Here is a 26,978-nt window from a genome sequence, read left to right as displayed (position 1 = left end):
CCTGCCCACCGCACAAAGTCTCACACAAACAAGCAACTATATTTAGAGACCCGTCTCGGCTCACCTGCAGACAGGCCTGGGCTCCCTGGGGGCCGTTTCACTGCTGTGGAACAGCTTGGGTGGAGGCACACGGTGGACACGGCGAATGCTGAAAGATAAAAAAAAAAGAGTGATGGATGATTGCGACTGAGGACGCGGGCCTTCATAGCATAAAGCCCTCGTATTGTGCAACATTCACAGTGTTTTCTCACAACCACATGTACCTCCAGTCAATTAGTGAACCTCCCTCACAGGAATGTGAAAAGCCCACCCTCTGCTTATGTTGCTTGCTCCTCCTTGCAGTGTGCATGTCTGCGACAGAATGTGCATTTATTTAAAAAAAAACAACAAAAACAACCCTGTCATTTGTGACATCACAAAGGGCACAGAGCCATCTCCTAGGTAAAATGACAGCAAAACCTCGAACCAGGTGTTGGTTCTACCCGCTTATTCGGTCTTGTTACAAACTTGCAGAAGGTCCATTGCAGCATGGAGATAAAATGTTGTGCTCCTGCTGAAAACAGAGGGCTAAATGTGCTGTTTCTGGACAGCTACAAATCTTAGAGGACGACGGATCATGCCGAGGCTGCTACACTCGAGTCCAGGATGGGAAATGAAAATGTTAAAATATGGACAATATGGGACCTTTGACTATGGCAGTCAGACTGTTTGTGTGTCTGTGATTCATCGATGCCCATAATGAGGTAGTGACATTTTCTTTGTGTGCACTATTTATTTTTTTTTTACCTTCTTTGTGAGAGGAAGAAAATCAATAGCAGCATGCACCTTGAGGGAAAACTGTTTTGTACGACTGGGTTACTTTATCAAAAAGCTCAGCTCATTGATTTAGTGGGAAGTGCTGCTGGAAGTCACAGTCCGATGATTTCAGTCAGGAAGCAACTCGTCCCCGTCCCAGCTGGCGCTCTGCTCAGCAAACACGTGAAAGGGCGGGAAAGAAAAAAAAACTAGCTAGTGCACGCTAACACTATTTAGCAGGCTAACGCCACCGTTCCACTTCCACTACGTTACCAATTTGGCTTTTGCTGAGTGTGAAATGTCGGTTGTTCCAAATAAAATTCTGGCTGGGTTTTTCCTTTTTATGAGGAAACGGGACACAAAAAGGACTTCAAAAAAATTGACATGAAGTCATGTGTGGTGGCACAAGGAGCATCACTATCCTGAGTTGTACTTCTTATTCGTATTTGTATTTATTTCATTTCGTCGTAAACTCTATCCATGCCGCACTTTGATTGTTCAGTAAAAATATGTTCAATTGAAAATTTTCAATGCAATTTAGACATTCACCTTATTTCTAATGTTTATTGGTCACAAAACAGTCCAGACCATGTGAACAATATACATTTCTGAAACCCTATTTTAAGTTATGATTTACCACCACTGGCGAGTCACAGGCCTGTGAAGGTCAAGGCCCCGAACGCTGCTGGAGGAGTCTTATTTCTGAATGAAAGTTGGCAACACTAGTTGGAATAAACCTTGCCGTCTTAATAATTTGGCAAATTGTGAGAGCCGCGACAATGCTGCTCATATTTTCAGCTTCCACAGTCAGTTTGTTCTTATTCCTACACAATCCCAGTCACTACTGCTGCATTCACTCACGACATGCAATCAACTTATTTGTTAAGGTTAGAAGAGCCTATATAAAAAAAAAGGCGCTATTCAATCAGAGAGGCCTTGCCGTGGCAGAGTGTAGAAAACCGTCTGCAGTCCTCAGCAGACTTTAGTGGAAAATCTTAATAGAAGTCGCTGTCAATGCAGCTGGCATGAAAACTATCGCGGTGACGGCTGAATTACTTAGAAAACTGGGAGTGAAGAGTGAAATAAACTACTTCCATGTGACCCAGAGAGCAGCTTTCAGACGGGGAGAACTAACAACAACAACAACAACAACCACCCCGGTGGAGGATGAGCAGAAGCAGCGACCTTTGAAATGGACAGAGCGAGAAGGACAGTGAGTCTTTGTCCAGTCAGTGGTGACTCATGTCGGCCAGTGGTGCCCGACGTTTCTGGTGTTAAGGTCGTTCCGTTTGTTCATGACTCATTGTTGTTTTGCACTTCAGGGCCACCTTAGATCCAGCACACCGTATTATTCTGCATGGTAAGAAGTTTTCTTCCAGTCTCGATTCTGTCGGACTGAAGTTCAAAAAAAGCGCGTGCTTCACTTACGCAGTTCGATGATAGTTTGGAGAGAACTCAACCACCGTTTTTCTGACTTCTGACTAACCACAAACAGTCACACACACACACACACACACACACACACACACACACACACACACACACCAAACAGAATGAATACGTGGAGGGGTTTCCTTTCCAGCAGGCAATTTCCCAGCGTTTTGACGTCAGTTGAGGCGATTCACTCTATTCACGTCATGCCGCTCTTTCATTTTCAAATTATTTCTGTGGGTATGCACTTTTCCAACAAGTCATTAGATTTTGTTAGATTAAAAACTTCCTCTCCGGTAGCCAGGACACAATTAAAAAAAGCATTGATGTGTGGCAGGAGTTTTCTCCTGGGCTTCCTCCAGAAGATCTCCCAGCGCCTCTCAGCTCCACCTCCTCTCTGTCGCTCCTCCACTGACATTTCTAAGAAAAAAAATAAATAAAAAAAAAAGCGCTACTGCACATCCACCCACACTGCAGTTCCCTGTTTAACATTTTGTTAATGTGCACATGTGAGCGTATGATCAATCACACGTGACAGCAGCGCATCATATCATTGCTTTGAAATGGAAGGCAAGCGTAGGGGGTTGATGTTCTTCGGTTCCGCACCCTGCTGGAGGCCGAGTGTTGTTTTCCGCACTTTTAACTCTACAGGCAGCTCAGCGTGAGATGATTTCATGAAGGGTTTCTGGTGGAGCAGTCTCTCCTGCCCAAACGACCCATTCTGTCTGTTTAGCTCTTTCCATATATATATTTATTTAAAAAGAAATCCAGCCTCTAGTTAAAACGCAGAGCTCACTAAACCCGACATATACTGTAACTTGAGTGCTGAGCATAAATCTATTGCTCCAACAAACAAACACGCACAGTCTGATAGATTAAAAGTAATCTGCAAATGAAACGCATGTGCCGCAAACATCACTCATACTAAAACAAAGCCAATAAATTACCGTAACTGTAATAAGAGAGACAAAATAGGCCGGTGCCAACTGGAAATCAATACCACGCGTATCTGGGAGAAGAAATAAAAAATCAATGGCAAAGATCCTTGGCATCTGAGGCCTTTAATTGAATATTGACTGCGATGCCTCGGCCGCAGACGTTCCTCCGCAGACCTCTGGCCAGCGTGCTGTAACTGAGGAAGGAATTTAAACATGCAAGGCGACAAAGACACAGAGAGGAAGGGGCAGGAACGCAGTCTCAGGCACTGGATATTAAATTGCTCACGAAGGACATGCGCGCTATCGCCCTTATTAGCGGCTGGGCCGAGGTTGAGCGTACGGCGGAGAGACTTTGACAAATGGGCCTGTCTGATGATTCAGTCTGGGACGGACAGACTCGTGCAGCACCATTTGACACTCATCATTTCTCACTGTGTCTTTTAGGCCATCGTGATGATGCAAGTAGAAAAGAAGTTTGAGTCCTTTAATCATTCACAGCTCGGATGGAGATGAACAAGCTTGAACAAGGAATCTTATCTCCCGTTTATGCAAATCTGTCCACCACACTGAATGTTTCCCAAACCCTTTGGATTTATCTCACGTATTCATCTGCTAAACAGCCCTCAGAAGGTGCTTGGAAAGGGGAGGCGAAACCTCCTCGAAGACCGAGCGACCTTTCCGTCTACGCCATACCAGCAGACCAATCAGATTTGTTTCAGTGAGATAAAGTAAGTTGCTAAAGCTGAACACTATCAACGCATTCGCCAGCCACTTTTTCACTTTTAGCCTGTTAATGCAAATAGCTAGCCAACTATTACAAACACACAGACTTATTTTAGCACCAGACTGGGAAAAAGGGGAATTTAAGTGATTTTGAACATCGTGAACGTGGCTGTTGGTGCCTGACGGACTGCAGGTCTGAGTGTGTCACTGCTGACCCACTGGGATTTTCACCACATCACAACCAGGTCTGGGGTTTACAGAGAGAGCAGAGGGCACACTGGTCACAAACCACAGGAAGGCAACAGTTGCTCAAAACATGTTTGTTGTCCAACATGAACAATATTATTCTCTTTTATTTTTCACTGGTGTTTGCTTACTTATTCTTACCTTGCTGTTTTATTTATTTATTTATTTTCATTTTCTTTTGTGTGTTTTGGTTTTGTATGATTTTTAATTCTCTTTCCTTTCTTACATGTTCAAAATAAATAAATCAAATGAAAATGGAATCAATCCAGGTGACTTAAGCGGTGAGTGTGAATCGTTGACCACAACTACCGTAATTGAATGTCATTCTTTGTGAAAATAACATTCTGCTCTGCAAAAAAGACTGGCAGTATAGCAACACCAGTGCAAACACCTGTTTTTGATGACAATCTGGAACAGTCACTTCTTTATTTCATTGACATCCACTTTATACAAGAACACAATCTGATAATGAATCCACTGAAAGTCAAAATGGAGGTGGAGTCACAGTGTTCAAGCTGCCATGCACGGTTGCCTTTTTGCAAGAATGTAAAACAATCATGTTCTCCATACACACACACACACACTGCACTGCTGTCTGCCGGGAGGTGGAAGGTCAAGGTCCGACAGAAAACTTTCTCTAGGCCTTTTAAATGCTAATGACACAGGGCCAAGGACAAGATGGGAATTTCTCAGCACGTCTTCAATTTAAAACTAGAGGGCAGGATCACTGTCACGCACACCGGGAGATCCTGCACCACGGTTCTCTATAAACCGCGATGTATAAAATATCCCTACATTGAAGAGTCCTGCCTGGGCTACACTGCCTGCATTTGAGACATTTTGTATGTTATTGTTAGTTTGGGTTCCTATCCAAATTCACTTTTAAACGAGATCATCCTCTACTTTTCCATACTGTTTGGTGGTTATATATTTCAAGAGCTGAAACAGAATTTCATTGCACTGGACATGTGGTGCATTGCAATGAAGATTAAAAGCTTGGGTGTAAGCCCACCTTAACTGTGAGACTGCGCCCACCACCACCCTGAGAGCAGGGTAAGTGGTGAAGGAAAAATGTAGCCTGCATGAGACTAGACTACTTTTGTCTGCCGTTGATGCGCTGACGCTTTTCAGGGATAAGGTCGCACAAACAGACGTCAAACACAAAAGCTGACATCAGACTGAGAGGACAAGCCAACAAAACCCCTGGTTTCCTGAATATGCACAAATAGCAAAGTGGAGAGTTTCTGGAAATGTCCCTCCACTCTGGTCATAGAATTCAGCTCAATTTTAGTCATCTAAAAACCTTACATCAACTATTTTCTTACCATCAGACAGTGACGTGAAATATTTCACAACATATTTTTTCATCTTCTTAAAAATTTCACTGTCTCACAAACAAACATCCTAAATATACTCTCACAGATGTCAGTATAAAACTAGTTCAATTGATCTAAAAAACCTGTGCGCAGTTTGTAAAGTCAGCCTGGAGGAAAATCACGAGTGTTTGTGGGCCATTTCCATTCCATCATTATATTAGATCTTTTATACCGCCGCTGCTGCTCGGGTCACATTTCAGTCGGCAGACTGCAGAGGTTTCTCCTGATCATTATATGACACCTTGGTTCTCACCTGCCACCTCTGGTTTGACACGTTCCCTATTAAAGAGGAAGCGGTCGCCCCGTGGCCCTGCGAAGTGGGAACCTCTGACTTGAATCACGTCAGTAATTACAAAGCTAATAGCGCCGCTGCCATCTTCAGTGCAGCGCCTTCGACCTTAAACATTTCTGCAGGGAGGGAAGGCGCTCGCTGAATAACAAGAGCAGCCCAATAAGAGGCTCGGAAGCATTCGGACCAAATGAAATCCGCTTCTTATCGTCGTCGTCGGAGAGCGAGTCGGAGTGAGACATTTCATCACATTCCGCTCGCTTCTTCTCGCGTCCCCGTCACTCAATTCCAGCTCATTACAGCACATCAGAGGCCGTGACAACGAGTCACTTCGGCGCTCCATTCAGCCCGAGTCATCGGAGAACAGGGTGAGATGTTCTGCCGCCGGTCTGAGCGACAGCGACACAGACTTTGGCCGACCTGTTGCCATGAAAACCGCTGCGCCGGAGCCTCGTGCTGCATTAGTTTGACTCTACTGCCATCTTATGGCCGTTTCTTTCTTTTTTTTTCTTTTTTTTTTTTCATACAAAAAGAACGTCGGACTAACAGATGGAGCTCGTGACAGCAGATTTGTGAGAATAAACAGAATAAATCACTTTGAAATGGGAAATGTGCGGACGCGAGATCGTCTGGGTGGTTAATACTCGCTGACTACTGAGGAAAAAGCATAATGTGACACACAATAAAATAAAATAAAAAGGCATAACTAAATTGATAAACTGGCTTCTTACATTTAGTGTCACTGATTATAAACTGATGCCAGCAGCTTTAACATTTTGAGTTTCAGAACAATAGATTTATACAAACAAAAACAAAACACCATAAGTGTCTTGTGCGTCCATCCGTCATGGTGCATTGTTTGTTATAGTTGTATAAATGTTATTATTAAGCCTACTCAAATTAAAAAACTCAACACTGACCTCCCACTGTAATAAATACTGCTGTATTTGAGCATTGCTGCAGGAAGTAAAAAGCAATAATATGATACAGAGTAACCCAAAAAAAAAAAAAAAAAAAAGAGTTATGCTCAGCAGTTGAAGAATATCAGGGTGTCTGATGGAAAGATATCAGCCTGTATGTATTTATATTCATCCTGTAGAGTGACAGACCAGCTGGATTACACTGGTGCTACATGAGCAGAGTACCTGTGTGTGTGTGTGTGTGTGTGTGTGTGTGTGTGTGTGTGTGTGTGTGTGTGTGTGAGAGTGAGTGAGTGAGTGAGTGAGTGAGTGCACCTGACAAATGAGCTCTGACAGCGCAGGTCTTGAGAAAGGCCAGAGACCTGTGGTGAGAGAGGAAACCATGTGGTTTATCCAATCGTCAGAGAGAACAGCAGTCAGACAGAACTCGACAGTAGGCCTTCATCTATCTAATAATGCTACACACACACACACACACACACACACACACACACACACACACACACACACACACACTCGCATGCTCACAGAGAAAAAAAAAGCTTGCTTTCAGGTCAGAGATAACTTTTCAGGGCGGCGGGGGGAGGGCATATTATTGCAAAAAAATAAAAATAAAATCCAATGTGCATTCCAGTCAGCAAACTCTCCAGGAGTGACTGAAGTCTGCCCTTCACGTCTTTTGCTTATACTCTTTGCAAAGTATGTGCAAAGACACAAAGGTCTGGAAATCAGCGCCCTTGTGACTGGGTGCAAATTCAAAAAGACCTTAAAATGTGTAAAACATGGGACCGTTAGGATGAAACACTGTTCCAATGCAGACTGGTTTGATCATTTTGCTCAGAAGGGATGACATTTAATCTATATTAATATTTATTATATTAACCTGTTCAGGTTTTCAGTAGCTATAAGCAATAACTCCCCAGCAAGATAGTGTGTAACAACAGTCTGAGGGGATAAGAAATCAAAAACAAATGCACTTGCTAAATGGTTTGTATGTCTTCATGTATCCAACCAGGAGATCCCAGCATGTCCAGTCCAGCGCGTTCAAGTCAACATCTCACTCCCAAAGCTCCCAGTAGACTGTGAAGGAGATTAACGGCTGTGTGTGTTGCATCCGAGCCAGTTGGATGACTTATAGCTACAGAGTGGGGGATGGTCACGTTTAGGCAATCCCTGTATTCCATAACAGTGATAGCACATTAAAGGGCCCAACACGGAGCCCTGCCAACTGTAGGGAGGCCGGAGGAGCATAATCGCTTAAGCCTGAGAGTCATGGAGAGTAAATGTAGCTCTGTCACCCACTGTGTGTGTGTGTGTGTGTGTGTGTGTGTGTGTGTGTGACTGGAGGGGAGTCGAAGGAGGAAGGGCGGAGCTTCGAGGAACGTTGCGTGACAAGAGTGGAGAAAACAGTGTGTAGCCTGACGTCTCTCTTAGGCACGCACACACACACGTCCTACGCGCACGCACACACGCTCGCACACACACACACACACACACACACACGCACGCACATCCACCATTTACTCTTTCATTTTGTTTTCTTTGACCTCTGCGATCCTTCGCCTACCCTCTTAGAACTTTTAGTCCCTCTTTCTGCACTCACTCCTTTCATTTTTCATTTTCTATAAAAACTGTATTAAATTAAAATGATAGCAAAAAGATGACAATAAGGTTAAGAAATTTTATCTGCTGAATTTATCGTGGAATATTCCTTTCTAAATACTTCCTTTGACAACAGTGTTGATGTGCTTTATATATTTATTTATACATATTTATATATTATTTCACTAAAATTGAACATAAGATAAGCACGCTCAAAGATGCAAAAGAGTATCTGGACAAGACAATAACTAAGGAAATGTACAAGTGGCTGTCAAACGTCCATTCCCACAGAAATAAATCAGGATCTATCATCCAGATTTGAAAAAGTTCTGAAATCACATGTTCAGTTAAACACATTAGCAGCATCAGTTGCTCTCTTTTGGTGCAGTTTTGGTGTGAATATTTTGGGTGGGTCAAGAAACAGATCATGTTTTTTTTTTCTTTTTATTAACCTTTCAGCAAATGAAAAGAAACAGATAACATATAATAAGACAAAGTGAAAAGAACAGTCTCAAGCAAAACAAACAAATTTGTATTTTTTTTTCAATGTTTGAAAGAAAACGTAATTTTTCTATTTTATAGACCAGCAAAGCAGCATATTGTCAAACGACTTTTTTTTTAATGAAATGCAAAACTGATATGGAAAAACATTGTGGGAAAGGGCAGTGAACAAATTAATTTTGACTGTGTCGGGTTTTCTTTTTTTTTTTTTTTAATTTTATCAAATAAACAGTAAACTGGAAAATGTAAAAAAAAAAAAAAAAAAAAAAAAAAAAAAACAACCAATAAAAACAAATTAAAAAAACAACTACAACTCCTTCATAGAAAAGATGCTTTAAAATAAGAAAGAATACTATTTGTAATTTAATCTATTTAAGAGATTTTAAAACGCAAAGACGCGGGTGGGAAAACTCAGTGTTTAAATCTGACAACCGTTTTGAAACGAAAATGGAAAAAACCTATAAAGCGTGAACTTCCTTCTTAGTAAGCCCAACTCTCGTCTCACGCCATCTTATGATTAAATGTGTTCATGTAATCAAGAGGTGATCGGCAATCGAAGTTTCGTGTACATTCATATAATAATAATAATAATAATAATAATAATAATAATGAAAAAAAAAACAAGCAAATAAATAACAGAACCACAAATCTCGGGAAAAAAAGATGCAAAATAAAATGGAAGAAATAAACACGTAAAACAAAATGACTCAGTTTCCGAACAATTCAGTGTTTTGTTTTTATTAGATTATTAATATTATTATTCACCTAGGGTGCATGTTTTTTAAAGTGTAATCATTATAATTACTATATATATTTTCTCTTTAAACGCTATACTTTACGTTTGATGAACTTGAACCTGACTGAGCGGCAGTGCAGGTTCAAGTACGATTACGTTTCAGACATCACTTTTTGCACTTTTTGGAGTTTTCTAAACTCCAGAGTGCAGGAATTTTTTATTTTACCACACAGGACTGACTGACACAAAGAGTTGGGGTGAACTTCGCATTCACAGGCTTACGGTCTTCAGACCTTTTTGGGATGTAAACTTATTTAAAGTGTAATACAGGTATCAGTGACGCTCTCTTTCAGTGTGTGTGTGTGTGTGTGTGTGTGTGTGTGTGTGTGTGTGTGTGTGTGTGTGTGTGTGTGTGCTATATATAGATAATCACTAAACAACAAGTGAATTAAACCAATCAATGCAAACAACAGGCATTTTTAAATCGTGCACAAGGCTTTTAAACGTAATTAAGAATGAAAACAACAGAAAAAACACAAGCAGGAATTCAGGATAGGTAGGAAAAAGTCATATTCGTTTATTTATTACCATTATTATTCTATAATTTTATTTAATTCATGGTTTTGATTCTATTGGTTTGTGGGTATTACGGTCCATATAACGGAAGCAGGGTCCTGCCGTCGGGATCTGCAACCCCAGAGTTACAGACAGTTTCCGTGTTTCCAACTTCTCCCAGAAATTTTAGGAGAAAAGTTCAGCCGTTGCTGGGGAGGAATCAGAATACCCGAGGAATCACAAAGAAACGTCCTTTAATTCCAACCCTCAGAGTATCTTCATGTAATTCTAAAGAAAACTCACGGCCGACAATCTTTCCCTCTTTCTCTGTCTGCGGGTGTCGACGAAGTTTCCTGCTTGTTTTAAAATCTCCCCATGTAGGGTTATCTTTCCAGATGAACCGGAACCCTTTGAGGAAACACAAGCATGGGATTTGAGCCCGGGGTCGGCCGGGCGGTGGGCTAAAGGTCCCCGCTGCTTTTCAGCCGCTTTGTAGTGCGCTGACGAGCGCGTCCTGACAGGGGTTAACGTACCGTGAAGAGGTTAAACAAACGGACATCGCCGGTAGAAATTCTCCAGACACACACGGCCGCCGCGTAAGTGAAGAAGTTGGCAGCGCCGGTGTCACTTTTTCCACCGGAGACGGGGTTGACCCGATGCGGTCAGATGAACAATCTGGCCACCTCAAAACTTATTTTATAAAAGAAAAGAAAAAAAAAATCCATCCTTTACAAACATCTGAAATACACTTCTAATGTAATTGGGACAAATCGTTTCTTTTCTAGAAACGCCGCAGCTTTTACATAAATACTATTTGCAGTGGCTATCAGATCACGTGATTTCTGACAAAAACAATAATAAAAAAAAAACAAAAAACTTTAACTTGCGAGATTTTCTCATATCTTTCTTAAATGAAACCATTTATGCCACTGTGTGCTTCACAATCCGATTTATAGAATTCTAATGAGGGAGCGCAAAACACGGGCTCACTAACTTGCACCTTTGCATACCCTTGTGGATCATAATTACATAACCCTTTGTTGTTTAATAGCTTGACTGCAGTTTCAAAATAATGGTCATAGTGACACAACACCTGTATTTCAGTGAACTTTTGGTGGGCGACAGAAGGCAAAAAGAAAACAAATGCGAGCATTGATGTTTGTGTTTCTTAAGACCAACTTAATTTGATGTGATGTTGGCTACTCAGGCCTATTGAGTGTAAGCCACTCCGTGCTGGTGGTCTGAGTCCTTGAACTTGAACTGGAGACACAAAGGTCTGACCTCTCCAGGGGGGACTTTAACCTTAAATGTTTTGTGCCACGTATGAAAAGAACTGTCTTCTCCACTGGAGTGGCCCACTGACACGAACCCATGGGGCAGAAAGAAATCCAAAAACTGGGTTACAGCAGCCACTATGCATTCTTAATGACAGGGACAGAACACGCACTTCATGGAAGAGTGCCATTAAAAGCATTCAGTAAAAAAAGGAAGGAGATTGGATCAGGTACCATTTCAAAGCAGAAGTGACTTCATGAGAGTCTGACCAAAGACGGAGAAAAATGGGCCCACGACATCATCCACAAATATGGTTTGAAATACCACATCGGTTAGAGTGGAAATTAAAAAAAAAAAAAAAGAAAAAAAAATCACAAAACTCTCGGAATTCCTCTGAGTGGAAAATCTCCTCCAAGCATTCCTGGTGAGTCTTGTGCTGATATGGAGCTAAAAACTGCCTTCCTAGGGTCTGGCATTATGTGAGCTATACGCTGTTGACTTGCGCTGAGACGAGAGAGAACGGCAGAGATTATGGGCAATTAAAGCCCACTTTATGCCGGCCTGCTGGCGTCACAAAGTCTGGCCAAGAATGCTCACCTCGGCTAATACTATCAGTGAGAACCAACTCGGCAGCATCAACTGATATACGGTGAATTATTGATGTCAGCGATACCGTGGCCCAGCTACAAACCTTCCCCTCTAGTTAGATCCTACCAATTTATGAAGTCAAATATTCAGTTGTTTCTCAACACAAAGTAACTCAGTGTATTTAGGCACGTAGACCTGGTGAAGACAACTTGCTGGAGTTCACAGCGAGCATCACAATGGGGAAGAAAGGGGACTTGTGAGACTTTGAACGTGGTGAATGTGGTGGTTGTTGGTCCCAGACGGCTGCTGGTTTGAAGGTTTCCAAAACAATCTACTGAGATTTTAACCACATCTCAACCATCTCTAGAGAGAATGATCACTCTCCCACACACACTAAACAAACAAACAAATAAATAAATAATAGTACAGTGAGCAAAAGATATGTGAAGGAAAATGTACTGTTGATGTCAGGGGTCAGAGGTCAGACAGGTTGGAGACCACAGAAAGGCAACAAAAACTCAACCACTGGTTACAACAAATGGTTGTGGAATAGCATCTCTGAACCCACAACACATCAAACCATGCAGCAGCCACTTAATTAGTGGCCAGTGAGTGTAAATCATGTATACATGGTATATGTACTTCCTATATGTACGTGGGAATCTAGCAAATACAGACTTATTAAGCATTGTTTATGATTTGCACGACCGTGTGCTTTGGTGATGAGGAACTCCTTGAGACACATCAGGGAAGAGCCTAAGGTGCATTGCACTCTGTCAACCATTAGAGGGCACCTCATAAACTCGTATTCACACAGGAAGCAGCTCTCCTCCCAGAGATCCCAGCGGCATGTTTGTTTCACAGTTCTCTCTCTCTCTCTCTCTCTCTCTGAATCCATATATAAAGAAATAAACGTCCAAACGCACATGTGTTTGCGCGCGTGTGTATCCACGACAGCTATGACGGCACCTCAGTGAGCCTCTGATGTATAAAGAGAGCCATGAGACGCCCCAGAGGAGAAGCATTCCTTCCTGTCTCGCTGCCTCCAGTGTAATGAACTAGGTCAACGCGTCTCCACTATCAATGACCGTGCACGCCCATACCGAGCGCAGACTGCGGGCCCGTTAATGTCACGCGCACAGCAGTAATGGTTGCCATAAAAAACGGCCATAACGGGCCGGGTTAATTCAGAATTAACAACAGAGAGAGCGCAGGAGGGAACAGGAGAGGACGGCAGCGCCATAAGAGGGAGATATATTGCCGTTTAAAACAAAAAGCAAAACACAATCCCCAACCGCCCCCTCCGAAGAACAGCAGTTAAACTAACATGTTACACTGAGTCAATTACGCGGCAGAAGGACTGTAATTTATTCCCACTGTCACCCCACAGGACACTGGAGAATTGAGTGGAAAACACTCGCAGCCGCCAAGCAGACAGACATGCTCAATTTGACTCAGCTGTCTCCCAGAGCACAGGCCCATGATGGGAGTTTGTGCTGTGCAACTGCGTGTCACAGAGAGCTGTGGTGGCCGCATGGCGGGGCGTGGGTGCGTGTGTGCGTGTGTGTGTGTGTGTCTTGGGGGGGTGATCAGGCTAAAAAGCCACATAAAGCAAAGGGCATGCCAGGCTGCATGAAGATCAGAGGAGGATGGCAGAGGAGGTGCTGTGTCCGGGCCATGGTGGCACACTGTTAAGACGGCCCGGTGTGCACACAGAAACATGATCTAATGTGCAGCTTTGACACAAGCGAGCATCTTTGTTTGCCTCTTTCTAGAGACGCCAAGAGCTCGGCAGGCTGGCAGGCACGGAGCATACAGCCAGCAAAACGAGCCGGATGCCAGCGACCGCTGCATAAAATCCAAACTCCAACTCGTGTTTCTATTCATTCCTGTTTCTGATTTCAAATGTACAACTGAGAGGGAAAGTTTGTAAACGTCAAATCAGTTTGAGTAGCCACAAGCTGCTCCTAACTTATTGCTGTAAATCCAAATACAAAATAAGAATACAAATCATTTTAAATAAATGTCATAAAAATGCCAATTAGCTGTAACTTTACAGGAATGAAACTTTTTTATGTTAAAAATTTTCAATAAGCAAAGTAGCATTTTTAATTCATTCATTCATCTTCTATACCCGCTTATTCCTATTCAGGGTCACGGGGGTCTGCTGGAGCCTCTCCCAGCTGTCTTAGGGCGAAGGCAGGGTGGCACCCTGGACGAGTCGCCAGTTCATCGCAGGGCCACAGCATTTTTAATTTTCTGAATTTTTTTCCACGATATCCAGAAAATCAGAGCTGTGCAGCAAAATGTTGTTTGTTCTAATTATGATTTATGTTATGACCCCACATGTCTTTCAAGGTGCTCATCCTTCAGGTTTAAGGAACTGTTTTATTAAACTGATGTCGCCCACTAAACCTCCTTCCATAAAACACACACTATGAAAATTGTTTCAAAAGATAAGCATAATATGCAAATGTCTGGGCAGGTTATTTTCTCCACAGTAGGCTAATAAGAAATTATCTCATCAGCAATGAGGTAACGGCGTTCAAAGGCAGGTGCGCGATCCAGTTCCATGCAGTGTGGCTCGTGTTACTCTTGTCTGCTCTGAGTGTTAGGTTGAAGAGCAACATTACCGCTGATCCTCTGTCAAAGGGTAAGTCTGGCCTTAGGGTGGGGGGGAGGGCGAGAGACACAGCCAGTCAGGGAGAGAGAGAGAGAAGTTAAAGGTCAGCGCCGCTGACTCCATTGAGGGAAATAAAAAGCTTAAATGTCTTGCCATTTCAGCGAAAAGGGTAAAGACGCCCGTCAGCACTCATTTAAATGTTTTCAGATGATCCAACAGTTATACAGGGATCTTAAAGCTGCCCGACAAAGACTGGATTCACTTGAAACGCGCTGGTCTAAACTAAAAACAAGCGCACAGTCTACTATTGTGCAACCAAAAATCTAATGAGCCAACTTCTGAACTTTGCTAACACTGGATTTGTTTAATTTTGCCTGCACAAGGCTGTGTTTTAAGGTTATTTGCTCCTTAGAGGCAGAGTTTTGAGGCTTCAAGTCCTACAAAAATGTCAAGTACAATCATTTGAAAAAGACAAAAAAAAAATCTTCATGATGACTCCTGATTAACATCCTATTTGCTTTGACCTCCAGTTATGAGTGTGACCCCGTTTCTCAGGAATTTACAATTGTAGACAGAATCATTATTATCCCTGCCGTAATTTTATGGGGAAAGGTCTTGGGAGTAAATCCAGTAGACTCAAATCCAACCGTGCAGGCAAACGGACCCATTATCAAACAGACCCGGGCCATCACGTAAAGTTTTTATAACCTTTGACAGATGCTGCATCTTTCAAGTGCCGCGCCAAGCCATGCGTGGTTCAGTGCGTAATAACAGAACTTCGGGGTCAACAGCATCCCTGCGAACCAACGCAACCCATTATTATGTGGGATCCACGTATAGATACACACTGAAAAGTGAGGCTTTCAGATGCTGTGAGAGCTATTATGGCTTTCCAAGTGCCACTGACACGAAAAATAAACAAAAAACACAGGTGGCTTTGGCTTTTGGGTAAATCTGAGAAAAATCAAGGGAAATGTAAATTAAAGCATGCTATACCTTTAGAGCTGACAGGCTCCTCATTGTCCTCTCCTAATTGCTGTCAGGGAGCCTGTCTACATGTCAGAGTGAGACCGGGGAGGAGGTGGGGGAGCCGACCCTGGAGGATGGCAGCCTCCCTGGCGGATCTTTATTTTGATTTGCACTCTAATTGACCCAAATAAAGAGTGCTGTAGCACGAACAGAGGGTTTTCTACAGACTGCATGGCCTCGAGGGACGGGGCTTGCACGTGAATGCGCGCGCGCGCGAGCGAACGAACACACACACACACACACACACACACACACACACACACACACACACACACACACAGTCATCCCTCCTTCACTTGGAAAATCCCCCACTCGCAGCCGCGCTCGTCCAATCGCTGGATTCCCTCAGCCGCCTCGTTAAGAGTCGGACTTGACGTCTGGCTGTCTAGCAGAGCAGCGAGGAGATCCCTGTCGGGGCCGCCGTCTCCGAACATGAACCCCAAACCGACCGCAGCGCCGAGGCTGCCGCGCTTGCAATGACCGCTCGTGGAAGGACTCTGGGCTGCCGAAACGCACGACCGAGGCGGGGGCGATCGGGGATCAGGCGCCGTGAACGCACCGTAAAAATTTCGGCGGGGAGGAAAACATGCAAGAGGGGCTGAAGGAGAAAAAGAGTTCCGCCTCGTCGAGGGCTTCGTCTTTCTTCATCGAGAACATACTGGCCGGTGGGCAGAATGGTCATCGATCGACGTCCAGCAGCGGAAGAGGCACCGCCGGTGCGAAGACCGTCTCTGCCGGCGGCGTCCAGGGCGCTCGGCGAGCCGAGGCAGGCGCCCCAGCGCCGGATGCCTCTGACGCCACTGTCCGTCGGGCGTACGGAGAGTCGCCGCTGCAGTGGTACCGAGACGCGGCTGGCTTAAACTTGAGGCCAGTGGACGCAGCACAGAGTAAGTGCAATGATTTCTGGAAATGCTTCCGACCAGGTTAGTCGTCTCTACAGTGGCCATGCAGGCAAGACTCAGGGAGGTCGCCGTAGATTGTTTCCGTGGGAATAATATAATGAGGTGCAATTATATGAGATCCTGGTTGGCAAATTTTGCAATCAGATGTGATTTAAGATAATGTGATAATTCACTCCAGTTTCGTGCAATCATATTAGAGCTCAATAAAGGAGTACTGGAGGGAAATTATATTCTGCTCCGGGCTTCATTGAATACAACCAGCGTGCCGGAGGGAGTCGAGTGCTGCTGAGCTCGGGGTTTTGCCGCCGGGGCTCCGTTAATCCAGACATTCCGTCGGCTAGTGTTTGTCAAAACTGTCTTGTTTTCATAATACAACGGCAATGTAATTGTTAAGCATACACAAATGAAGAGTTTTCGTGAGAACGATCAAACATTACGTTTCGTCTGCCATTAAGTCATATTATGATTCCCTACACAAATCAGAAAATTAATTTTCTATGCTGAGCTTGACGTCGGGCGTTTACTGCCAACCAAAGTGGCGTCATGCATATTTTTTTACGCAAATTCCGCCACATTTGTGCCACTTACGCGCATCTGCACATCAGAGCAGCGAGCCCCTCCCATGATACTGTCTGGGCCAGTTTGATGTGGCAACAGCCGTATGCTCACCAAGTAAATCTTATAAACCCACTGGTGTTATTCCTAAGAAATTAAATTAGTCTTGTTTTTCTTCTTCTTCTAGAATTAAATTCGGCAGGTAACAGAATTATTCTTACGAATGTGTGTCGCGATAAGGTCAGACACGTGGATCATGTAATATGCAACCTAACGCCGTGGCTTTAGTCACGAGCACCCAACTTGGGCTGCATGGGAAACAAAGATTTAAAGTTCATCGGAAGAATGCTCCAAGTGGGTTCAAGTCGCCGTGGGCCGATGTTGATGGGGGTCAATTTACAGCAATGTGGAGAATTAAAAAAAAAAAATGTTACAAAACTTATTGGGGGAGGGATTAGCAAAGTATTGTATTCTTATTTACATGTTAAGAATTCATAAATGACAATTCATTGAGAAATTCGACTTGCAGCCGGATATTTACGTGTCATGTTTTGTCTGCCATGCAGGTCCCAGACTTATGACCGACGACCACTGCTGCTCCCTATCGACCAGTGACCGGGGCTCTCCCACCGTGTCCGAGCCCAACACGGAGGGAAGTGACGAAACCGACAGGAAAACGGCCGACAGCCACCTGACGGACGACAACGAGGACGCGCACCTCGGCTCGGACGCACGCTCGGAGCAGGACGCCTCAGCTGAGCTGAGCCCCAGCCGGAAGAAGAAAACCCGGACCGTGTTCAGCCGCACGCAGGTCTTCCAGCTGGAGTCCACCTTCGACGTCAAACGCTACCTGAGCAGCTCAGAGCGCGCCGGACTGGCCGCCTCCCTGCACCTGACGGAGACCCAGGTGAAAATCTGGTTCCAGAACCGGAGGAACAAGTGGAAGAGGCAGCTGGCGGCGGACCTGGAGGCCGCCCACATCCCGCACTCGAACCAGCGGATCGTCAGGGTGCCCATCCTGTACCACGACGGCGCCGCGTCCGCAGCCTCCCTGGGCTTCAACCTGGCCGGACACCCGGTGTCTACACCCGTGGCTGGCTTCTCCAGCTCCATCAGCTACCCTCTGTCCTCCTTCGCCCACTCCATGAGCATGCTGAGGTCGCAGATGACCAGCCTGGTTTAAAGACGCTTCAAACTCTGATCAATAACCTTAACTTCACTCAGTTTAAAACAAAAATAAATCGTGCAATAATCTAGAATTCCGCAGGACAACTGCTGACTCAATCCAAAGATAAGGACAGGAGAAACGGTGGTCAGCGCACATTTTCTTTTCTTTCTTTCTTTTTTTTTTTTTTATATATAAATCTCCTTGAGAGCCTCTGCAGGATGTTGTGCTCTGCCAGAGAAGAGCGATGAGGCCCCCGGCTGTTAATGTACTGTACTGTATGTCTGAATACACATATTTTTTTGCAAAACTTTTATATTTAAAGACACGTATCTTTACAACTTTGTCACTTTTTTCCACGTAATAGATGAATAAAAAAAAAAAAAATCGAAGCACAATTTGCCTGATTTTTCTGTTGTGTCTGTCCATCACAAAGATGAATTGTAAAGTGTTTATTATAAGTTAATAATAATAAAAAAAAAAGTGAGATAAAACCAGCCGATCTTTCGAAAATACCGGTTAGTCCTTGTAAACTGGGATTTTTTTATTTTTATATGGCTTCACCATGTTGGCTTGGTGATTGTAATTATATGACTAGACGTCCAAGTTGTCCCCTTTGGATTTGTTTTAGGCCAGTTCTAAACTTTTTAATCGACTTTTAAAGAGCTCTCAGCAAAGTTGGTCATCTAGCCATGATGTAAACGTATTCGCCAATTAACTATATATTTTTTTTCGAAATTATAACTAAAACTTGTTGAAAAGAAGTCCGTTTCATATTGGGAAAGCACACACCTGGGGCATAATAATAATAATAATAATAATAATAATAATAATAATAAACAATTAAATGGCTTCACTGGCGTATTTTTACTGTAATCATTGTCATGTCTATCTTTGGGAAGAACAAACACAATTAATACATTCCAACTGTTTGAATATCCCTGGACTGGTTCCTAAAAATACTATTATTTATTTATTTATTTATTTACTTTAAATATCAAAACGGCACATACGTGCTCACACGAAGCGATGAGGCCAATATTTAGTTTCAACGTGGAACTTAGTTGGTAAACAACACCGTGAAAGTTTGGGGCTCTACTTCTCTATATTAAAAGAAACTCGTGGAGTGTCGACTATCACGGTGCAAACACAGGCGAGAGACAACAATCTTGGTCTTTATTTTCCCGAGGACCCCTGCAGGGCTCCGGAGCACTCTTGCAACAGAGACCTGGCTGGGGACGAAGGGGGGGAGGGAGGGGGAAGAGAGCGAGAGAGAGGAGAGAGTGCTGCTGGGTGAGCGGGCAACGGGAACGCTCACTCTCTGCCCTGCGCCCTCCTCTCCCATCCCCTCGCTCTCATTGGACCGCGATGCAAAGACCTCTGCGCCAATCAGCGTGGACGACGCGCGCTCCATCCGGTGTGGGCAGTGGCGGCGAAGGCAGAGCATCTGCGGCTAAGCAGTGCCTGCTCACTGGCTGCTGCTATGTTGCGCAGAGCTCCGAGAGGTTAGCGGCCAGATCGTTGTCCCGGCTCAGGTTGTGGCACAGTCTCGGAAAAAAATAAATAAACAAACAACAACAACAAAAGTGAAGAGGAGGACTCCGGCGGAGAATATGAACAAAGTGGACGCTCCATGTCGACCCAGCGCCTCTCTGAAATTCACCATTGACAACATCTTGAATCTCAAGACAAGCGGGAGGAGCAGTGGCAGCTGTCACCCGGCGGGACAGCACGATGAGCCGGCCACGGATCTGCCCAGAGACGGTGTCCACGGCCGTCCCGAGGAGCGCTTAGCGCCGCAGGAGCAGCAGGACGCTGCCAGCAGGCTCCAAGACAGCGGTAAGAGTTTCTGATTATTTATTGTCTGCGACCAGTCCCGACATGACTACCATTGCGCACGGCTCCACACTAAAAGGATCGTACAACAATACGCACCGCTGCCACTCAGAAGTCTTACAAGTTGTGCCACTCTGCCCTCAGATTCGATCACGGACTGCAGCAGGCCAACGGAATCGGTCATCGTGAGCCGCGGGGACGCGCACAGCAAGGCGGCCGAGGTGCGCTTCGACAGCGGGGACAGCAGCTGCGACGACAGCGGCTCCCCCGCCGCCGCCGCCTCCTCCACGGACGCGCACCGGGGAGAAGGCGGCGCCGCCAAGAAGAGCAAGCTGATGGCGAAGAAGAAGACGCGCACGATTTTCTCCAAGAGACAGATTTTCCAGTTGGAGTCTACCTTCGACATGAAACGCTACCTGAGCAGCGCCGAGCGCGCCTGCCTCGCCAGCTCCCTGCAGCTGACGGAGACCCAGGTGAAGATCTGGTTCCAGAACCGCAGGAATAAGTTGAAACGGCAAATCTCCACCGAGGGCGAGGGACCCGTGAGCGAATTCCCCGAGACTGGGAAGCCTTTGGTGGTGGGCCAGCTCCCGGCCCTGTACAAGGAGAGCAACCTGCTGGGGAGGTGCCTGCTCCCCATGCCGCTGCCCGTCGTGTACCCGGGCAGCAGCACGCCTTACCTCTGCTTCTCTAACGCCAGCAAGTACTTCAGCCTGTACGACGGGGACGTATGATGGTTTGACTGATTTTCTGCACAGCGCCAGAGACTATCCCACCAAACCCCCTGCCCTCTCCCCCCCCGGTTGTCCGTTGCCAAGTTTTGAAGCATTTTAACGGTGTCAAATGCGGATGGTCGGACGTTGCGGCCTTACAGTTGTAGACGTATACAAGAGGACAGAGGAGGACTAGCTACATATCACTTCTGAATAAACGGAATCGGTTCCTCGGAGTTATTTATTTTCCAAGGGTTTTATTTTTTTTGTAGGCCTGACAGTAAAACCTGCTAGTTTACACAGTCGTTTTTTAAGAAGAAAAAAAGGCGTCTGCAATAAAGATAGCTCGAAGGAAAGCCTAACATTGAAACAATCACAAAGATTTAAATGATTTATTATTGTTAATAATAATACCAACAACATCAACAGCATTTCCAGCAGCTTAAGCCACCAAAGAAATTACAATAGCCAAGCTATATGCATGCATTCCCTGTATCATAATGAATTTTCAGTTACTGAAATTATCTATGTATTTAAATGAATGTAATTAACATTTTACTCTATGTTTCACGCATGTCTTTTTTTTTCTCTGAGTATTCTAATATTCTTACTTTATTTCACGTTTGCCTCTAGGCTCATTACACAATTTACTTAAACTGTGATTAAAATGTTCTACATTCAAGAATTACTTTTACAGACTTGGTTAATCTGAACGGAGTTTTCAAAGCAGTCTGAACAGAAGATGAAATGTATATGAAGTTAGTTTACAAATTAAACCCTAACTTTAATTATTATTTTAATTGATCTTGGTTGCGTGCAACAAGTTTGTTAAACACATTTTTTAAAAAAATAAATAATTCAGTTTCTAAAAAAAAAAACGTCATTCAAAAAGGTATAGAAAAAAGATGCTGCGTGAGTGAAGGCCTGTTTGTTGACATGTCGATCTGACGTCCCCCATTTGCTTCGAAACATGCATAACTAAATGATAGAAAGTTGAAAATGGGGAAAAAAAAAAAAAGATCTTATTATAAAAGCCTGATATTAAGAGCAGGAGCTATTTAGTAAATAGGTATACCAATAATTAGAGAAATCTTCAATATTGGATGTGCATCTGGTCATTGCCAGGTTGTTTAGGGAAAAAAAACATATATTTGGGACAAACTAATCAGGATTAGGGATAAAATGTTTTTCAAAAGAAATTAAAGAAATATGAAAATCATGGGATATAGGTCAACAGAATAACCATGCAGCGACTGCAAAAACAAAGCAGTAATACCTAAATGTAAGTGAATGTGTGTGAATATAAATGGAAATTACAAAACATTTAACTTTGTATTTAAATTTAAAAATATCTGCCATTTTGTTAAATTTTTAAATAAAATTGTATATGTTATGTTGTGGCTGCATGTTGGAGGCCACACTTCATTTGCCACAGAATGTGATAAAAAAAAAAAAAAAGATTGTGATTATGATAATCAAAAATATCTGATAAACCACAAGAGTAAAACTTCCTGCTGAGAACTCTCCATCAGCCTCAAAAACAGTTTGCGGTTGTTGCCCACAGCAAACTTAGGATGATCCTGCTGCTGAACATGTGTGTTGCTGCAGGTTGAAATTTGTCATTTAAACATTTTCAATTGGTAACTCTTTGCTTATACCGCACTGAAATTAATTTTAATCCCCACGATAAAATATTAAATACTGACATTAAATTTCTCTTTTTCAAAAGAAAAAATATGATTACTACTTACTCACGACTTACAACTTAAACGTTTTGTTTATTAGCTAAAATTACAAAGAAGGGCATGCCTTTATGGCAAAGCATTTCAGGATACAGTTTTTCCATTACTGTACTTTTGCTCCTAAGAGACCAAAAGATTTTTGGAAAACTGAGCCGTGCAGGAAGTGGTGTATGGATGGAGACAGTGGGAGAGGCCCATCCCTCCCTGAGCTCCGTGTCAGACGGCGTCTACATCCTCCAGTTCTCTCCCTGAGTGGACTCCACTCTGCTGTTTAGATGAGCGTACCGGCAGCCTCAGCAGAATTTAAAGTGGACACAACAGTGCTCTCACTTCTGTGAAGCTAAGCCATAACTCACATTAAATTAGTCTACATGTGAAAGACTTTGTTTTGTGTTTGCAAGTCATAATGATGAGGCATAAATATGCTCAAACAAAAGGATATTTTTCAGATTCTTGGACATTCTGTGCCACTGCTATTGATCGACTGTATTAGAGTATGACATAACCAAAGAAAGCTGGCCAAAAAAAATGTAAAAGGGAACACGTGGACATTTACAGATGAAATGTTGAGCAATTTTCCGCTCAGAAAGTTTAAAAAAAAAGTGTACATAGCATAAAGTGTTCAAGTTTATTTTTGGAAGTGTTAGAAAAGCCAGTCAAACGTGTTTTTAGAAGTACATTTGAATAAGGACACTGCAATATTAAACATGCAATTCTTAGCAGTGGTGTGGGCTTTTATCTCATATTAACATGGCAGTCAGAAAAGCTTAGCACTGACTAAATGTTAGGTTTAGAATTGCGTGATTTTGGAGAAACCTAGTCAATATGTTTTAAACTTGCACTTGATTCTGTTGCCCTCCAGCACAAGAGGTAAACTAATCTGGATCCAGTGGGCTTTGAACCTCAAGAACAAGATGCCAGAAATGAATATGGCATTTTCCTTCCGCCGAGAAATGTCCATTTCCTGCATTGACTGGGTTGAAAGGCAATTGACCTCGTCGATGCTGCCCTTTAACCCCAGAGCACTTTCCCACCACACTTGCCAGTCACGTTTTAGTGAACAGCTCTAAGCTAAGCTGAACAGAAAGGAAAGGAAGAGGTACCGGGACGGCTGATTTATACAAAAACAATTCAAGTATCAAATATTAGAGCATTTGCAACAGCATTTAACAGTGTTTTGGTCACAGACTATGCTGTGTGTGTGTGTGTGTGTGTGTGTGTGTGTGTGTGCACTGGGTGGATGCCCATTCTGTCCGCCACGAGACCATATCTAAAAGAGATTTAAACAGCAGTACCCACAATCCTTTGGGTGTAATAGAAAAGATGCCAGGTGTCACTGAAATTTGATTGACACTTCTGTTATTGTTCACAACACCTACAGGGACTCAGCGTGGATAATTGGGAAAAACAAGATAAAAAAAAATGTTTCTATTGATTGCTAAATATTACGTTTTTTTCAAAATGTCTGATTATTATTTTAATTTTTCCCCTCCCCAAATTTGTCGTGGCCAACTCCTCTTACTGTGCTTCCCGCCTCTTGACTTGTCATTGCTCATTACAGTGCACCGATTATGACTGAATGTGAGGAGCCGAGGAACCGAGGAACCGAGGAGCAGGGTGTGTGACAAAGGGACAGAGAGGGTGGAAGGGAGGAGGGTGGGATTGCCAGTTGATGAGTGTGTGTTTGTGTTGAAAAAACTGCGATGATGTTTGTATTGCTGCATGGGTCTGTGCCTCTCTATAGCCAAGGTCTGCCTGGTCAGGAGCAAGGAAGTCCTGTTCCCGTTGGCTGCAGAGCCATTCAGAATGTGTGTGCGTGTGTGCGTGTGTGTGTGTGTGTGTGTGCCTGTGCAAAACTTTGCTGCAGCTCTTTTCTGCATGAATAGATGGGGGCCCCTTTCTAAACTCACTTGTTACTTCAACCTCTGCTGACCTCCTCCAGTCATCTGACAAAGGTCACTGGCCAAGACGTTGGGAGAGACTGTCCCCAAACTCTGTGGAGAGAAAAAAAAAGAGAAAAAACTGGTGTCACCAAGTTTTTTCAGTATTTCAGGTGTATGAATTATTCGCACAATACCTATTTTTGCAATTGTGATTGGACATGAACATCTAGCAGGTTAAAAGAATATTAGATTATTTTTGGATCTTCAATCAATATCAACAACAGTGGCTGACAAACGTATGAAGTGTTTCAGTCAAGACCAAACATTGTTTCCAAACGAGCCGCAAATTGACAATTGTCCCAGACATTTGTCTGCAACTGTTCATGTGACAGTTTCGACGTTTGCGAAAGGAAAGAGTTTCATGGGTTGCTGTGCTCAAAAAAACCAAAGCAAACCAATCATAGTAGTGTCTAGGATGCCCTGCTAGTTTCACCAATGAGACCCAGTCAAAGCAGAGAAGGCGTTAGCCTCAGTTTTTTGTGGCCACTGATGGTATTGCAGCTAATCGTTTTCATTATGGCATATTTTCAATAGACAACTAGGGTCACACACAGTCCCTCCAGCGTCACCTGTCACTGTACTAAATGTTGACTGAGGCAACCCGGTCCTTGACATGTACTGCAAAGACACAAACTGGTGAAGTTTTGGAGAGAAAAAAAAATTGACTTTTGGTCAGGTTCAGGAAATAGAGGAAATGACTGGTGACACTGGTTTTTAAACGGCACGCAAACTCCAGTCTCCTGGGTGTGTAACCCTCCACTACACACTCCTATCCACCCCTCTGAGCACTTTCCTTTACGTCCACTGCACTCTCAGTCATCTGTTCGAGTAGTCTGAACTGACTTCATGGAATTTATTTTGAAGGGACATCAAACCCCTGCTAGGTTTCTCCTGGTGGATAAAGCACGTGTGATGAGATTCAAGGGCCTCTGGAAAAAGATCTGACGCTTCAGGCAGACTCGCTGACCGACTGTGAGCTCGCTCGCATTTGAGATGATATTGAAAAAGCTGTCGGTGATTAGGGGACAAGCCCTAAGACAGCTGGGATAGGCTCCAGCAGACCCCTGTGACCCTGAATAGGAATAAGCGGGTATAGAAGATGAATGAATGAATAAATGAATGTGTTTTCACTGGTTTACTCCAGTAAGCCCTCTCTCACCGCTTGTTTGCCGTTTTGTCTTTTTATTTAGGTTATTTGCAAAATCATACTGATTTTATTCATACGATGACCTGTCATCTAAATTGGTGGACTCACTAGAAACTTAATCAGGGATTTTGATTCAAAAGTCATTGTGCATCTGGTGTTTTGGAAAAGGGAGGCAGAAACTAGAGAGTAACTGAGCAAACCTTTGATTGAATTAAATGGGTCAATCCTATGTGTGGATACTAGTTTAATCAGCTATTGGCTTCCTGATGATGCAAGGGGTAAGATTATCCACTGGAGTACTGGCATTTTATTGAAACCCTTACCAGTGCCAGTGAGGAATAACCCAAAAGAACTTTGTCCACTGAGAAAAATCCTCAGTGTTGTGTCAGTGTTTTTCTTTTCATCTGTAAATGCCTACCCACATACCAAGCATACACACTTATCTCCTGAGCGACTACTCCTCAGCAACTTTACAACCAGTTTACTCTCGGTCTCCCAAGACTAGACTAGCTCATCCTCATGCCTCACACCTTTTATCCAACAAAGGAAACTGACTTGTTTTGGAACACACAGTGGTGTTATGACCCATTGTAAGTGTTGCCACTTTACAGGGTGACAAGACGGGTGAGCCAGTTTTCCAAGATAAAATAAAACAATACAGCTGCTGTGCAAGGTTACAAATCACCCAAAGCATATAGACAACAACACCACTACAGCTACAGCCTGGGAAGCTGTTGCCAACTGACACCCAAGCTAGCGGTTGTGCACTCTAGCGTCGGACCGGCCAAAGGGATCCCGAGGGACGTCCCAATGTGCTGGAGGGCAACCTGAGACCAACACTACATGACACAGCACATTGTAAAGCAAACAACAAGGCTATTAGTTAGAGAGGTAGGGGTCTGTGTGTATGTGTCACACTTAAAGACTGTTTGATGGCCTATTGATCCGCTAATTTAGTCGACCCGCCCCCAGTCCATGATGCAAACTGCCAGAGGAAATTGAATGATGGCGATGTAATCAGATAATAGCAAGTGCTACAGAGGCAAATTAGATGTGAAGGAGTGCAAGACTCACAACATTACCAAAATACATTGCATACCGCTTTAGGTAAGGTCAGGGTTTAAAATAACAACAACTTGTAGATTTAAGTGAGGTGAAGAAGTCTGATGACGCGTCTTTTATGACTTCTAGTGTTACAGATTGTTTTGCTGCCCTAATCTGACTGCTATTCATAGTCTGGGAATTGCTTTGTTGGCAATTTGACCACTGTATCACAGAAGTATACACAATTTCAGTCAAAACAAGCGACTGAGACAAAGTCAAAACTTAAATGCTGCTGCTTGTGCAA

General features: G+C 43.6%; 2 protein-coding genes and 1 long non-coding RNA gene across 4 annotated transcripts in view; 2 read left to right on the top strand and 1 right to left on the bottom strand.

Annotated features, from left to right (window-relative positions):
- The window catches only part of LOC142895889 (uncharacterized), an 87,607-nt gene that overhangs the window by 28,026 nt on the left and 32,603 nt on the right, over positions 1-26,978 (bottom strand). For both annotated transcript variants that reach the window (XR_012928272.1, XR_012928271.1), the window contains exons 2-3: positions 24,451-24,534; positions 65-148 (exon numbers count right to left, since the gene is read on the bottom strand). This is a non-coding gene — a long non-coding RNA (uncharacterized LOC142895889). The remainder of the gene's footprint in view (positions 1-64; positions 149-24,450; positions 24,535-26,978) is intronic.
- Positions 15,933-18,625, top strand: hmx1 (H6 family homeobox 1). Its single transcript, XM_076041185.1, has 2 exons — positions 15,933-16,514; positions 17,651-18,625. The coding sequence occupies exons 1-2, from the start codon at positions 16,214-16,216 to the stop codon at positions 18,265-18,267; spliced, it is 918 nt and encodes a 305-aa protein (XP_075897300.1). The 5' UTR covers positions 15,933-16,213; the 3' UTR covers positions 18,268-18,625.
- hmx4 (H6 family homeobox 4) lies at positions 19,720-21,224 on the top strand. Its single transcript, XM_076041174.1, has 2 exons — positions 19,720-20,088; positions 20,230-21,224. The coding sequence occupies exons 1-2, from the start codon at positions 19,863-19,865 to the stop codon at positions 20,817-20,819; spliced, it is 816 nt and encodes a 271-aa protein (XP_075897289.1). The 5' UTR covers positions 19,720-19,862; the 3' UTR covers positions 20,820-21,224.

The sequence above is a fragment of the Nelusetta ayraudi genome, unplaced genomic scaffold (assembly GCF_046127955.1).
Source record: "Nelusetta ayraudi isolate G7.1 ecotype Tasmania unplaced genomic scaffold, CSIRO-AGI_Nayr_v1 ptg000004l, whole genome shotgun sequence".
NCBI classification, from domain to species: Eukaryota; Metazoa; Chordata; class Actinopteri; order Tetraodontiformes; family Monacanthidae; genus Nelusetta; species Nelusetta ayraudi.
This window is presented reverse-complemented; position numbering and strand designations above follow the sequence as displayed.

Bases quoted from the DNA above. Each gene is read 5' to 3' on its own strand.
- hmx1 (XM_076041185.1), top strand. From the start codon at position 16,214: ATGCAAGAGGGGCTGAAGGAGAAAAAGAGTTCCGCCTCGTCGAGGGCT. The intron at 16,515-17,650 runs GTAAGTGCAATG...TCTGCCATGCAG, and splicing joins GCCAGTGGACGCAGCACAGA to GTCCCAGACTTATGACCGAC.
- hmx4 (XM_076041174.1), top strand. From the start codon at position 19,863: ATGAACAAAGTGGACGCTCCATGTCGACCCAGCGCCTCTCTGAAATTC. The intron at 20,089-20,229 runs GTAAGAGTTTCT...CTCTGCCCTCAG, and splicing joins CAGCAGGCTCCAAGACAGCG to ATTCGATCACGGACTGCAGC.